The sequence below is a fragment of the Diadema setosum genome, chromosome 11 (assembly GCF_964275005.1).
Source record: "Diadema setosum chromosome 11, eeDiaSeto1, whole genome shotgun sequence".
NCBI classification, from domain to species: domain Eukaryota; kingdom Metazoa; phylum Echinodermata; class Echinoidea; order Diadematoida; family Diadematidae; genus Diadema; species Diadema setosum.
This window is the reverse complement of record NC_092695.1, coordinates 18845298-18860689: the sequence shown is the minus strand read 5'-3', so window position 1 is coordinate 18860689 and position 15392 is coordinate 18845298. Positions and strand designations below refer to the sequence as shown.

The 15392-nt window shown below is 37.6% G+C and overlaps 1 protein-coding gene across 1 annotated transcript in view; it reads left to right on the top strand.

Moving 5' to 3' along the window:
• The window catches only part of LOC140234664 (adenylate cyclase type 10-like), a 96489-nt gene extending 90499 nt beyond the window's left edge, over positions 1–5990 (top strand). The window contains exons 20-25 of the mRNA XM_072314696.1: positions 514–909; positions 1718–1766; positions 2173–2320; positions 2961–3041; positions 3987–4037; positions 5181–5990. Of these exons, the coding sequence (XP_072170797.1) occupies positions 514–909; positions 1718–1766; positions 2173–2320; positions 2961–3041; positions 3987–4037; positions 5181–5681 (1226 nt within the window). The 3' untranslated portion in view covers positions 5682–5990. The remainder of the gene's footprint in view (positions 1–513; positions 910–1717; positions 1767–2172; positions 2321–2960; positions 3042–3986; positions 4038–5180) is intronic.
• Positions 5991–15392: the final 9402 nt, after the last annotated feature.

The window sequence follows — 15392 nt, the reverse complement described above, 5'->3', positions numbered from 1 at the left end:
AGAATATAAATAGCTATCTATCCTTATCAGAATAGCAAGTGACGTTATGAAAAATGTCCATGTTATCACATATTTTCGTAGTTAATCACGAGAGATACCAAGATGACAATATTTTGGGACCAGGAGCCTGCTGATGAAAATGGTAACAATGACTGCTCATAAAAGTCTTTGATTTCAGTAGCTTATAACAGTTTGTCAGAAAAGATATCCGACAAAACGCTTCATTAAATGCCCCCAGATCTTCCCTCTCTCTCCGTGGTCTCTCTCTCTCGCTCTCTCTTTCTCACTTATACCTATCTACAATGATATCAAAAGCCATCTATCTTTATTAGAAAAGCAAATGCAGTTGTGATAAATGTCTGTTATTAAATTCAGATGATTTTCTCGTAGTTAATCACGAGAAATGCAAAGATGAAAATCTTGGATCAGGAGCAAGCTGACAAAATTTATGACGATGACTACTCACAAAGTCTTTGATATCCTAATCTTTAATCTTTAATCCTTATCACGCAGGCTGTATGATCGCATTCATCGACCGTCTTCCCGAGCTCCAGCGCACCACGGTCAAGATCGTGTCCGTGGTCGGCTCCTCCTTCACGCCCGAGGTCATCGCCTACCTCATGCCGAACGCGTCGCTTGAAAAGATTCACCCGACCATCGGCGCGCTCCAGTCCGCCGGCGTCCTCGCCTACGGGGGCATGGGCAGGAGCGACTCGACGTCCGGAGGGAGCTCGGCTGGGTGTGGGTGGCTGCGGTTTCAGTCCATCACCCTGCAAGAGACGGCCTACGCCCTCCTGCTGGAAAAACAGAGGCGAAAGCTGCACGAGAAGTACGCCACATTCCTGGAGAACCATCATCTTGCCAGACGCAACGGGGAGACGGGGAGTAGCGGTGTCAAGAAGCTACTTGGTTCGTTCATTCGTTCGTTCGTTCGTTCGGTCGGTCTGTCGTTCGTTTGTTCGTTCGTTCGTTCATTCGTTCGTTCGTTTGGTCGGTCGGTCATTCAGTCGGTTGTTCGGTCGGTCGGTCTGTGGGTCGGTCGGTCTGTGGGTCGGTCGTTCGTTCTTTTCGCTCGTTCGTACGTTTGTTCGTTTGTTTGTTTGTTTGTTTGTTTGAGCGTGTGTGTGTTCTCGTGTTTTGTTTTGTTTTGTCCTTTTTTTGGGGGGGGGGGGGAGAGGGGAGTTCATACTTTGAGACAGTGTTTACCCAATTGTTGAGTGGGAAAAGGACAGTACTAAGACGTTGGTGTAGACGCCATCCTGCCTTTTGACATTCGAAATTCAAGCTGCGTTAGACTAAATTTTAAAAGATGGGCCTTTCAAATTTGTGTGACTGTCAGTAACTATATGCCCTTTTACTGATATACATTGATCATTACAGTCGCCAAGATACTGTTGCGAAGACACATTTACTGAGATAGAAAAGTGGCAAACGAGCGAAGCGAGAGTAATAAAAGCACATTTTAGGTTGTACTCTGAAACAAAGATAATGTCACACATGCATAGATCTATTACATGCATATTTTTAACGCAGATTAAGTAGCTAGGTATAAATATATAACAAAATCGTTTACAGACATTACGCACTAAGCATCGATCACTCCAAATTATTCTGTCTGGGTTGACTGCTTTGCCACGATATGATCACACAGTGTAGTTGATTAACAAAGTAAAAATTATCCATTTTCAGTCAGCGTGATTTCTTTTTCTTCATGTAGGCAAGAGACCGAGTTCCCCATCAAAACAGAAGGACGACAACAGCAATAAGTAAGCACTCTTTACTTGTGTCTTCTTCATGTTGTTGTCCTCAAGCTAGTACTCTTTGTTCTCAAAGTTGTACAATTTCACTACATTTGTGTGTGTGTGTGTGTGTGCGTGTGTGTGTGTGTGTGTGTGTTACAATCCTTCAAATATTATAATGTCATTTGTAAACGTAGCTATTTTTGAACTTCAAATCAATTGCCTTCATCCACTTACTGTCGACTCATCAGCACCAATTTTAGGTTTGGAAAATAATATACAATATGATAATGACATAATAATTATAAGTCTAAATCTAATAAATGAAAAGTATTTCATTACTTTTAATGTTTACGCTTACAAGCTTCACACTCTTACACTGATCGCATCATGTAGTATCTTTTTTTTTTCTTTTTGCTCGCTGTCTATGTAGTATATCTTCCAACAGCGGAGAACAATCTCTGCAATCCGTGTACCCACAACTCGTAACGCATTGGCGCAAGGCTAACAATGTCCAGAAGGCAGTCCAATACACCATACGAGGGGCAGAGTCTGCGGTTGCCCTTGGTTACAACATGCAGGTAATAATGATGTTGATATATGATGCAAGTAAAACGATGAGTACCCCTTGTCAGTGGTGTTTGATGATTATGCGTTAGAGAAGCGTTTGAATAAAAATCTTTCATTGAGCTATGGGCAATGTGTTGACAAGCTTATTTTACCGATATATGAATCATAGACAAATAATTGAATTAAAAAAAAAACAACGATAGATTGGAAAGATAAGCTATGAGAGATGTGAAAGAGGAAACGTGAAGTACAGTGTAGCTATGCTAGTAAAGAGCATATCTGACAGTCAATGGAGGGAAATTACATTCAATGTCAAGACTTGTTATGAAGTTTTTACACATTGACATCAATCATTTTACTTCTGTGCAGTCGAGTAGAATGCCAGTTAACAATGCATCCATAAGTATGAAATCGATTTTTTTTTTTACTTTCGCTATAAATGAAAGATTAATCAAATCTTCTCATTATGGTCATGGGCTACATTTCTAGGTTTCTGCCTTCGTTACATGATGGCCTTCTGTTCGCAGAATAAAAAGAGAATGTTGAATTACGAAAACGTTACTGCCTTCACACTTGAAGTATGTGTATCTCTTTTTGCGTTCCCATTTTTTGACCATTATCTGTCTCATTTCTTTCTTCTGCCATTCTCAGGCAATTTCATTCATCTTCCAAGCAAAGAAATTGTCCCCCACCCCAGCTCAGTTGAAATATTTGGATGAGCTTGCAACGAAGGTGAGCTGATTTCATCTTGGAATGACAGCAACAAAAATATTACTTCGAAGTTTCGCATCAGTTTGTACTGGTTATACATTTTTAAACTGTGGCACGTCCCATCCTGTGCCCCGTATGGAATGAAAAGACCCGCAACAACCGCAACCCACGACATCAGTTGTCACGATAGTTGTAACTTCGGTGATAGCAACTGGAAAGAAAAAAAATACTGTTGGCTGTTGTTATGGTATAGTTGCAATGAGCAAGTTGCAAGTTGCAAGTGTAAGGTGCGATCATTACTAGTCTAAATAAGCACGAGATCCATTACTTCACGACGATATAAAGCCATCCCTTACCTGTTAGCAAAGTAACTGCTTTGCCACCATTAGACATAATGAAGGCCTTATACATTGACATTCGTAATTGAGTCCATGAAATTGACGGGCAAAAAAAAAAAAAAAATGAGAGGAAAATCCCTTAGATGATTGTAAGATTATGCAACTAATGTATCGTTTATGCGCTTTATCATTTTGGTCAATGTGTGATGCAATCAGCAGTTTAGGGAATGATGGGGATTAACGAACGTAACGAATGTATACTATAGAGAATCTACAGTTTTCTATAACAGGCGGTAATTCAATATCCAAGACCATTATCTAACATCTTTTTCTTATAGTTTACCTCTATTTTACATAGACTTTCTCTCTGTCATTGGTCATTTGCAGTTGACGATTCACTTCACGGTTATCTGCATGTTCTTTACTTCCGTTTTAACTAATAATTAACTATATAATAATCAACACAATTTCGATCCCCCCCTTTTTTTTTACTGTCTTCATTCCATTTTTACATAATCTTTCGTTTGCTTTCTTTTTGTTGGACTCTCTAACTCTCGGCGTTTTGTCTCTGTCTTATGTTTGTGTTTGTTTGTTCGTCTGTCTTGCTCTCTCCAATATTCCCATCCAGGCCACAGCTTGTCTCCTCTTTACGACTCGCAGACACACTTCGCCCCCAAATGTGAGTATATACAGGTTACAGTTCATTATTCCTATATGTAAGATTTGTTATTCCAAACGTTCGTTAATCCGAAAACGAAATAAGGTTCAATAGTTCCGCAGGTTAGTTAGTTCGTACTTTTTTTTCTTTCTTTCTTTCTTTCTTTCTTTAGTCGGATTGCCGAATCTAAGTTCCGGGCTGTCGAACCTTCAGAATGACGGACCTTTTCATTTTCGGATTAACAGACGTTCAGAATAGCGAAAACGATTTCATTTTCGAACTAACGAATCTTTGGAATAACTCCACGAATACACGGATTAACGAGTCCTATTTCATTTGCGGCCCCAACAAACATCTAGGTTGACGGAATTTGTGTGTTTCAGAATAACGAACCTTCGGAATAACAAACTTCTTCTTTTTCTTTTCTTTTTTCGTTTTCGGATTAATAAACCTTCGGAATAACGAACATCACCCGAGTATAACGATGGTTAGTTAGCGACTGTGCGATCTGGGGAAAGCTCACTCGAAGTCGATGACAAAGTCGAACAAAAGCATTGAATAATCTCTCTGCGCTGTCAGTCAACTCAATTTCCACATCTGCTTGGTTCAAAGTGATTATCCACACCTCGCCGCCTTTCTTTCCCCCGCATGACAGTGTTAAGTTTTGCTGTTGCATAATTATCATGTTTGTTTTTAATACATATACTCAGTGTGCATTACGTGAAAGTGTGGGTTACGACAAGTGAAAACAAACTGCTTTATGTCTACGAAAATCGTACCTGCGGCATGAATCAGTGACACTTCCTATTACAAATTAAATTCATTTACTTCGATGTTAAAACTTTCAAAAACAAGGCCAGTCATTATTGTGGCTTTGTCACTGAGGGGTACTGCATTGCTAAGACAATAACTTTTTGGTGACCCCATCAGATTGTGTCTTAATAACATTCATTTTCGAGTTCCCAGTCAAAGGGGATAATCCTTTTGAATACTCGTATTTTAGTAACTGTTAAGCAACAGGTTTTTGATAGAGGTACGATAAAAATGAGTGAAATTGTTGTGCTGAGCAATCCGGCAGTATTCGTGTCTTCATCATTATCTAATGAAACAAAATTTATTCCTGTTATGGAACCGTTTCGGTCACTATCACCACCACCACCACAGGGGGCGAAATTCAAGTGGAGAAATATGGCAACCAAGGCTAGAAAGTTCGAAAGATCCGCCTCCATTCAAGAGGAGGAGGAGGAGGAGGAGGAAGAAGAAGAGGAGGCGGAGGAGGCGGAGGAGGAAGATAACGAGGACGAGGACGAGGAACGAGAGCTGGTGGGAGGGCCGGCGAGCAAGGGAGCGGAACTCAGGTTGAGAAGCTGCAACATCAGGAACAACCACGGCGGGACGCCGTCATCGTTCGGTGGTCCAGTGCGTGTGGAGGACATCGCCGCCGCGGCCGGGCCTCACGCGGCAGTGAGCCGAGGGATTTCCGCTAGACGAGAACATGAGACGGCGTCGACGCCTAGTGGAATGGCTGGGAAAATGGCAATAAAACATACGACGACTTACCACGTTTCAAAGTACTACATCTACGCCATTCTTGCGCTCTTCGCCGCCATGTGGCTGTTAATCGCTTTACCGAGAAGGGCGGTCAACAAAGAAAACGAGACATAACCTCCATTGCAATAGATACTTGGACTCTTGACTTCGTGGAAACAAGGGATCCATCTCTTTTCTCTCCCCTTTCTCTCAATCTCTCTCTCTCTCTCTCTCTCCTTCTCTCTCGCTTACTCACCCTTGCATACCTTTTTTCTTGTTGTTTCGGCTGCCGTCAATGAGATACTTGATAGGATATTATCGCCTTTGTGTAAATATTTGTACATATATATTATATATATTGTATATAGTACAAAACGATATCTATTTAAAGTAACCATTCGCATGATGTGTCCAACAATAAAGGCTTTACACTACTGAACAGCAGCATGTATTTTAACAAGAGTACTCGTATTCTCATTCGTTTGTGCGACCAAGTTTGTAACTTATGTTATTCTTCGGAGGAACATCAGCCTAACATTTGGACGGGTACTTAATTGATCCTATGTCGTGACGTCATAATTTTCGAACTAGATATCAAGCAAGTCCTTCTTTCTATGATTATGATTCACATTCCCGCTTCTCTCACTCGCCTATAATCTAAAGCTCAAATTTCATTGATAAAGCTTTGCATGAAGGGCATCTGAAATACAAGTACATCATTTTAAAGAAAGTCAAAGCGCATTATGTATACACCTGCCATAAAATAGTCAGATTTAGAGCTTGATTCCAAAAGGTGCTTTTTAGTGAGCATGGCGAAGAATGGGTGGCCCTATTAGTAGTTCGTACGTGAAAAAGAAAAAAAAATTGTAGGCCAATATTAAAAATTGAAGAAGTGAAAGATATGGAATATACTCTTGCCTCTTCTCAGTTTCTCTCAATGTAGATTTAGCGCCTTTGTAAACCAAGATTTTTGAAACGTGCAATCACTAACGCAGCATTAGAGTTCAACGGATATGCGCATTGATGCTTCTCTTCCAAATGCATGGTATATATACTTCGTAAATATCTGCACTTCTGAGCTTCGTGGAGTCACACGATAACCATCCGCACTCCAATCCCGGAAATACGGAAGACTGTCGTAAAAGGGCCATCTGACATTCAAGTCCGGCCCTGTGAAATCTCGTGCCATGCTGACTTCTGCTGATGTGAACAGATTTTCTCATCCCAGATTCAGGAATTATTTGAGTGATTTCTTCTTTTTTTTTTTATTCTACAATCGGTAATCTCCACCCTAGCGTTAGTAAGAACTGTCTTGCCTTTTGTGATGCCATTAGTAGTGTCGGCTGTTCTCAAAATAAACGTTTGCAATCTGAATGGTTTGACCTCCAAAACACGACGCAGGAGTTTGAGCTATATTGCGTGACCTTTTATTCACTTCCGCCATGATGTGCTCTTGCATGGTGTGTTTGATTTCCGGTATATGATATAATTTGCAGTAAGCGACTAAAGAAGAGACTCATGATAATATGTGCGCGGCTGAGTACTCATGAACACGTTTTACGAATTAAAAGCATTTCAGAAACGTGTTTACAAACAGACCTTTTGCGAGCGTATAAACCCTGTCGTACGTTGTTTGTTTGAATGATTGTTTGTTTAAGTGAATTTTACTTGACATTGATGCGATGGCCACCAGACACGGCGTGACAAGATTTTTATTCTGTCAAATTTTATTGTATCTAGAATTGATAAGGTGCATTTATACTATATCTTAATTTGATAACACAATAACAGAATGTGCTGCAAAAAAAAAAAGTGTTCGTCTCACGTGGCAATATGTTTGTTGTTGTTGTTTTTTCTGCAATTTGTGGTATAATTTGAAATCAACTTCGTGCTATACTCTATTGTTGTTTACTTTATTATCCAGTCATTTTTTAAACAAATTGCCGACATTCAATGATGGGTTATTAGCTCAAGTACTTAACTTGCAGGTGATGAACGCCAGAAATTATTTTGTCCTTCTTTTGTGGTCTGTATTCACCAAATTTAATGGAATGTATTTGTAACATACAGGCTATTAGCACTGTACTATATATCTTCTGTGTGTGATTGTTGTTGTTGTTGTTTTATTTTATGGATGTTCATGCCGAAGTTAGCCTGCCTGAAAATTTTCTGCTTTGTTTTGTTGTTTTTTCTTAATCTAAAACCTTTGGTGTTGATCCCAAAGGAAACATGTTAGGTGTATTGCCGGTAATGTATAGTGAAAAGAAAAATTCAACAAAAGTTCCCCGAGGGAGTAAAGCTTTATATACATATCTTTTTTATATAATCTCATCATTTTTTTTGGGGGGGGGGGGAGAGGGGGTTTGGATTGGCCTTCTGCGCATGCAAAAAAATGTGCGCCTGCTCTAAATTTTTTTTTTTTTAATTCTGAAATCGTCTCGTCAGTGTTTTGTTGTTCTTGTTGTGCTTCGTCTATCATTTTATCTTTTAAGTCACAAAACGCGTCACTTCCGAAATTACAAGCAGAGACGGCATGGTAACTCGACGATAGCTGTGCAACCAAGACTGAAAACATGCTTCAGACGGTGCAGATTAGTGAAGGGTGCCTTGAAGTTAACAGCGACAAAAAAATATCTGGAGAGTACCGCAGCTAATACACTTTTGTAATTGGTTTCAAGAGTTTGTTTATTGAGATATCCATGCTTTATGTTTCGCTGTTATGCCGTACGGTATTTATAGGGTATAGAGTGTTCAGATGACGGATCCCGATGGATGGCTGTTTGAGAAACAAAGGTTTCTTAATGTTACCATGGCAATCACTATCTGTACGCTCTTCTTTCATTATGAGTATGAATGAAGAAAAAGGTCATTATCCATACACGTTAAGTTTAAACGTCGGGTTAAAAAATAATGTATCCCAATCTGCGCATTGTCAGTCCTTACAGCAAGTAGGAACAAAGATAAAAAAAAAAAACTCCATACAGTAATTGCCTGATACCTAAATCTCATAGTTACCAATGAAGCGAAATCTGTCATGATGGGTGATGTATTCATAACTAAACATTTCCTCGATAATGGATACAGTAGTGTACATACTCGACCGTCGCGAATTTGCAATATAATAAATCGGTATACAGTGCGAGATTGTCTGGATTCAGCCTAATATTCTGCTTTATAGTAAATGAATAATGATGTTAGAGTAATAAAACCATCTAACCTGTGTGTGCCATAAATTTGTGATGCAACATTGTAGGATACAATCTCTGCCATATGTTACGTGTAAAACAGTAAATAGGGTCTTCCACCGTCAGTAAAATTACGTACTCTGAAAATATGTGTAATATACATTCACGTGAAATATTTGTGTAATATTTACCGTTATCACTGCAATGTAATTTTTGAATATACTATTATTAAAGAAATGTTCAGACATTTTTATCAACGACGCATCGAGGTGACTGCATTAACTTTGTAGTAGTGCCTTAGGATTGCTTACTCCCAGTGAAAAAGTTCTGAAACTCGAGTTCAGTTGGTGAAATTGTACTCATTTCGAAAAGTCAAAGAGAGTCCGTCTTACTAAGGTTAAGGTGGGTGCTCCTCTTCTATTCCTCCTCCTCCTCCTTCCGCTTCTCCTTTTTCTTCTTCTTCTTTCTTCTTTTACTTCTTCTTCTTCTTCTTCTTCTTCTTCTTTGTATCTGCCTCCTTCAGTCATGAAGATTCTTCAATCTTTGCAGATTATGAGCGTGGGATGCACGTCACGAGTTTGACACCCACGAATCATACAGCCAAGGCACACGAGACGGACACATTAAGCCCCGTGTTGTGATGTCGAACTCGTGAGCTGTTTTTACCTAGTGTCGAAATGTCGAACTTGTGGACTGTGTGTGTGTGTGTGTGTGTGTGTGTGCGTGTGTGTGTGTGTGTGTGTGTGTGTGCGTGTGTGTGTGTGTGTGTGTGTGTGTGTGTGTGTGTGTGCGTGTGTGTGTGTGTGTGTGTGTGTGTGCGCGCGCGTCTAAGGGACTGCTATTGAGTCACTACATTAGCCTCGATAATATGTATCCAACATAATAGTAATTTCCATTTTAGCCTTTTGTGGTCTCACCAAAGATACTAAAGCAAAATAGAAGGATGATTTTGGAATAGCTAGCTATAGCTGATGTGGGCATATTCCTCTATAAAAATTAATTCAAGCTCCATTGGGTCGGGTGGGGATTTTTTTTTTTTGTCAGATTTTCAGGGACAGCATTTGTATCGCCGCTGATACACAAAAACAGGAGTGATTTGGAACTTAAAAAGGGGAAAAACATGAAGTCTGTATGCATGTATCCCATGAGCTGCAGAGTTACAGCAAAGTAACGAGGAGGGCGTGATAACGCTAGACTAGGTTAGACACCATGCACATGAAAGCCACAGATGTTGAGCAGGATATGATGGAGTCTGATGTCCGGTCTGTTGGGTTCCATCAAGTCAAGTACATGGACATGGACCTCCTTGACCAGACCCTTATACACTGTACTCCAAACCAAACCTAAACCAACATCAAGATGTTTGGACAAATTTGCACATGCACATTATCGCTTTGTGTATTCATCTCATCTGGGCTGCAGTTAGTCGCTGCAAGTAAGAAGTCATCATGTATGAAGATGGAAGAATGAACGCGATTTCTAATCATATCCCCTCCTATAGTAGGGCCCAATGATTATGATAGGGTCACAAACTATGAGAGATTGACAAATCCTCCAACGATCTCAAGTCTCTAAACTTTTTGATTGTCTGTAGTAGTTATTGTCATTGTTTTTTGTTTCACAAGTATGTATAGTGTTTACTTGTAACACACGGTATATATATATATATATATATATATATATATATATATATATATATATATATATATCCCTAGTTGGCACCTTAGGGAGACATATTGGGGGGAAGTGTCTTCATTAGGGAGACAACTGGTCATTAAGGAGACAATTTTCGTGTCTCCATTGCGTAAATTGCCATTGAACATGTATTTTAAAATTTGCATATAAAACAAATGGAAATGTCTTCCAAATGACCCATCTAGGAGTGTATAATATATATATAAACCACGCTATTTCCAGCCATTAGGAGAAATGCGGACTAAATGATAATTTGGGAGAATTTTGGTAATTTTTGGCTCGATGAAGAATTGAACTGATAAGAGCACTAAATATATCTTCTACCACTATATTTTGTATTTTAATGAGAAAATACAACTCTTTTTTAGAAAAAGCAGATAAATTCCCCCAATGACCCGTTTTCTATGCACATCCAATATATACACTCATTTTTTGCATCCCTGCCAATCTCCCCTAAATTGTATTGATGGTACAGTCCTCAATCCATGCACACTATGCCATCTGTGCCCTACTGTGGAGCAGTCCTGAGGCCCGAGATCACTGAAAAGGCTTTGTACAAAAAAAAAAAAAAAAATCGAACAAAGTTAGGAACAAATTCCTTAAGATACCTCATTTTCAGAGGTATATTCCCCCTGTGGACGCTTTTATGCTAATGTGTAAGTGTGTGTGTGTGTGTGTGTATGTATATATATATAAATATATATATATATATATATATATATATATATATATATATATATATATATATATATATATATATATATATATATGTATATTTATATATATATATATATGTATATATATATATATATATATATAGTTAACGAATCAGTAGAAGAAGAACGCCGTAAAAAAAATAAAAAATAAAAAAATAAATCCTAGATCTTGAAGATCTTAAAAACGGAGCATAGCTGATGAAGAGTGTGACCTTGCCTTTCAGTATTTGAGAGCTATGCTCCGTTTTTAAGATCTTCAAGATCTAGGATTTATTTTTTTATTTTTTATTTTTTTACGGCGTTCTTCTTCTACTGATTCGTTAACTTATTATCATCAAGATGCCGAGCAGACCAATTTTCTTATTACGTTTCTGTACTATATATATATATATATATATATATATATATACATATATATATATATATATATATATATTCACAACAGTAGGTCAATATAAACTCCGTTGGAGAAGTAAATATATATACATATATGTATATATATATATATATACATACATGTATATATTGGGGGATTCCAGTATATTTGCTTTTTCTCAAAACTTTTTTTTTTGGTGGAGATGAGAATTGGACTTTTAACTTTTGGCGAGATAGCATTATATATGATACATAAAACATGAGGTGGGCTCGGCCTCGTACGTGATGAGTACTGCATTTTAAGTATAGTTGTGACGGAAGAAGGGCAGCTAGCAGCCGTGATTTTGCCCTGATTTTGCCATGTTCTATTAAAGTGTTTGCAAATTGGTTGCTTTTTGTTTACATCCCAAGCCCTTGAAAAAGGTTTGAAAGCTTGGCAGCAATAAAAGGCAACAAGTGAACTGCTACAATGTCTGCTAGCAGCTCTTCTTCCGTCACAACTGTATATACATATATATATATATATATATATATATATATATATATATATATATATATATATATATATATTATATATATTTATATTACATATATATCTATATATCTACATCTTAATCTATATAATTATATAAATGTATATGTATGTATATATATATATATATCCCTAGTTGGCACCTTAGGGAGACAACTGGTCATTAAGGAGACAATTTTCGTGTCTCCATTGCGTAAACTGCCATTGAACATGTATATAATAATTTGCATATAAAACAAATGGAAATGTCTTCCAAATGACCCATCTAGGAGTATATATATATATATATATATATATATATACATACATACATATGCTTATTATACATATATACATATTACATACATCGGTACAGTGTATTAGGAATGTCTGTATACTGGCAGGTATATAAACACTTGACATGCACACACTTTGAGTAGCACGGGATATTCATTCACTTTTATTGAGGTGACAAAAGTCCTCTCAGACGAGAAAAAAAAAAATACAGAAACAAAACTGACACAAACTATCTACCTTGAGCTGCTAGTGGCTGCTACTTACTACATACTAGCACTAAACATTACCTAATTATGACACAACAAAGATACTGAATACCAGGTCACAATTTGACACAGTAACATTATGAGTAAAATGGCATTTCTTCATTCAATTACAATTCAATGATAGCAAGATGCAATTTTCGGAACCAATTCATATCCTTCTAAAGCATTCTAATCTCGCAGAAATACATTGTGTAAATTTGTGATACACACGGAATGTCTGAAATGTTGACATCAAAAGGAAACACACATTCAGCTTTTTACAGCTACGTAAATTCTACGAGCCCAATGTGACACATTGGGCTCATATTCTACAAGGATACTCCCCAACAATGGAGATAACTTGCCCACCCTTTTGAGGTTTTGGTCGCTCCCGGACCATTTATTGTACAATACGATACAAGCGAAGTTTAAAAACCCTGGTTCCTTGCTCCATTACAGCAGTCTCACGTTAAAATAATCTCTTTGGAACACGGACAATTTTTGCTCAATCTCATGTTTTTTAGGGAGGAAAAAACAATAAATGTTAAATTTTGGATGGGAAATCACTCAGTTGATGAAGTTAGAGTTCTTCGTAACGAGAGCCGTTGGGGGAATTCATGTTCAAACACAGCCATCCACAGTGATAAGAGAAAATCCTACGACATACAATTTGTACGTGTGAGTAAATTTCGATTTACACAATAAAACTAAAAATCTAATCATTTGACTTTTGTGAGAGTGACTTAGGCGGCGTTAACTGTACTCTCAGGAAGGCAAAAAAAAAAAAAGAACAACAGAATAAGGCTTCAAGAAGTGAAAAATCCTGCCAGAGTGTCTGCAATTCTACATAATAGCTAGTGTGTAGTCTAGCTGTAGAACCAATTTCTAACACTTAGACTTAGTTTACAATAGTGGAGCTAAAATAAGTACTCATATACTACCCTGTTCACATGCTATTCAAAACCACACAAGTAGCTGATGTCATGCCTAAAAAAAAAAACACACAAGTAGAGTATTCGAAAAGAAGACAGAGGGCGCGACAAAATAATGGATAACCTTCCAGTTTTTATAAAACTCTTGTGCAATGACAGGTTAATTGTGATTGCACATTATAAAAAGCAGGTCATAGTTATGGAATTACTGAGACAGTAATTCAAAATACCAGTATATAAAAATACATTGTAGACACTAGTTAAGACTGTGGTGGCTTATTTCAACAAAAGAAAAGGGGGAATTCTAATAACTTAGCTTTACAGTGATATTCAAATGGAAGAAAAAACACCAAAGCTTTTGAAGACTTGAAATTACTCCATGCTGTCAGTATCAAGACATTCATGATCTTACTTCAACACACTGTACACTTCACTGAAACCCTTTCTATCTTTGGGATCAATCAAGTCATGTAGATCTACTGCTAAGTCCTTACTCCCAGCTTTTGTACCTCTTCGAAAAATCACCAGAGGTACATTTATGATCATTTTTAAGCTTGATTTGCTCTTGAAGCTCCATTTCTACGCAACATCAGTGATACTAGTAGCATTTAGGACTTAGCTCCAATATCGTTTTTTTTTTTCAATATCTTTAAGCTGAACTTGAAATAGGCCTATAATTCAGTATTTTCTAAAACACTTGAAACGTTATTAAATATTCTTAATATACTTCAAACATTAAATGGTAACATAGCTTACATGTTGATGTGAAAAACTATACTAAGTGAACTCACCTTAAAATAAAACACTTAATGTTTTGCACATCCCTCTAGATTACCAGCACTAAGAGGCTCACCATGCAGTAGAGAAATGAAAGGACACAAGACAGTCATTACGTTTTATCTCAAGAGCGTTTCCCAGGAAACACAGTCAACCTCTAAGAAACAAGTGCCCTGATACACAATACATACATAATAGTTTATAAAGTGGGATTGTACATGTAATTCGGGAGCTGCGAAGCACATTTTGTGAGACTAGACTGAGCAAGCATGCAGTTAAAGATTTATAACTAAAGGATGTCGCAGAAAGCCACAGGTAACTAACAGGCTTGAGCCGATAAAAGTACATGTATAAATAAAAATGAAATAATAGTCCGGGAAGGGCTGTGGGGGCTGAAAAGGCTTTAGTCCCCCCCACCCCCCCCCCAACACAAGACTCATGTTATCTGCTGTCTAATTGGTCATGTTGATCCATTGATTTGAACTGCCACACACAAAATAATATTTACAACTCCCTTCAACAGGCAGACTTTTATTTGAACAGCATTGCAGACATCTAGAAATAGGATCATGACATCAAACAGGGCAATGTTTGTATATGACTTTGTGAATTATGTCCCCTGTTATTTTTATTTTTATTTTTTTTTGTGTGATTAAATTCCAAATTAACCTGAACTCCCTTCGCAAATAATGGGTACTTTGAATAATCACTCTCCTGCCACGGTTGAATTCCTTTTATGTTAGCTTCAACAATCCACGGAGCAAACAGAAAAAAAAACTCCACCAAAAACACATTCAATAGAACAATGAGTTTTTCCCCCCATAACATTTTTCTACACATAAATGGCAATCATTTATTGTAAATATTGAACATTTTGTGCAATATGACATGATCCTTTTGGCGCTATGACTATACATCTTAAGAATGTCATCCCTCTTTCAGAGGTGGCTATCACCGGAAACCGTCCATTGTTGTCAAATCATTTCATCTGCAGATGTCAGCTTTCATCCTCAAAACAATTTACTGAAGATTCAGCAAAAAACAACTGACTTTTGGACATGTGCTGAGATGTGAGTACATTCTAACCATTTTCACTTAAGTATTTTTTTTGTG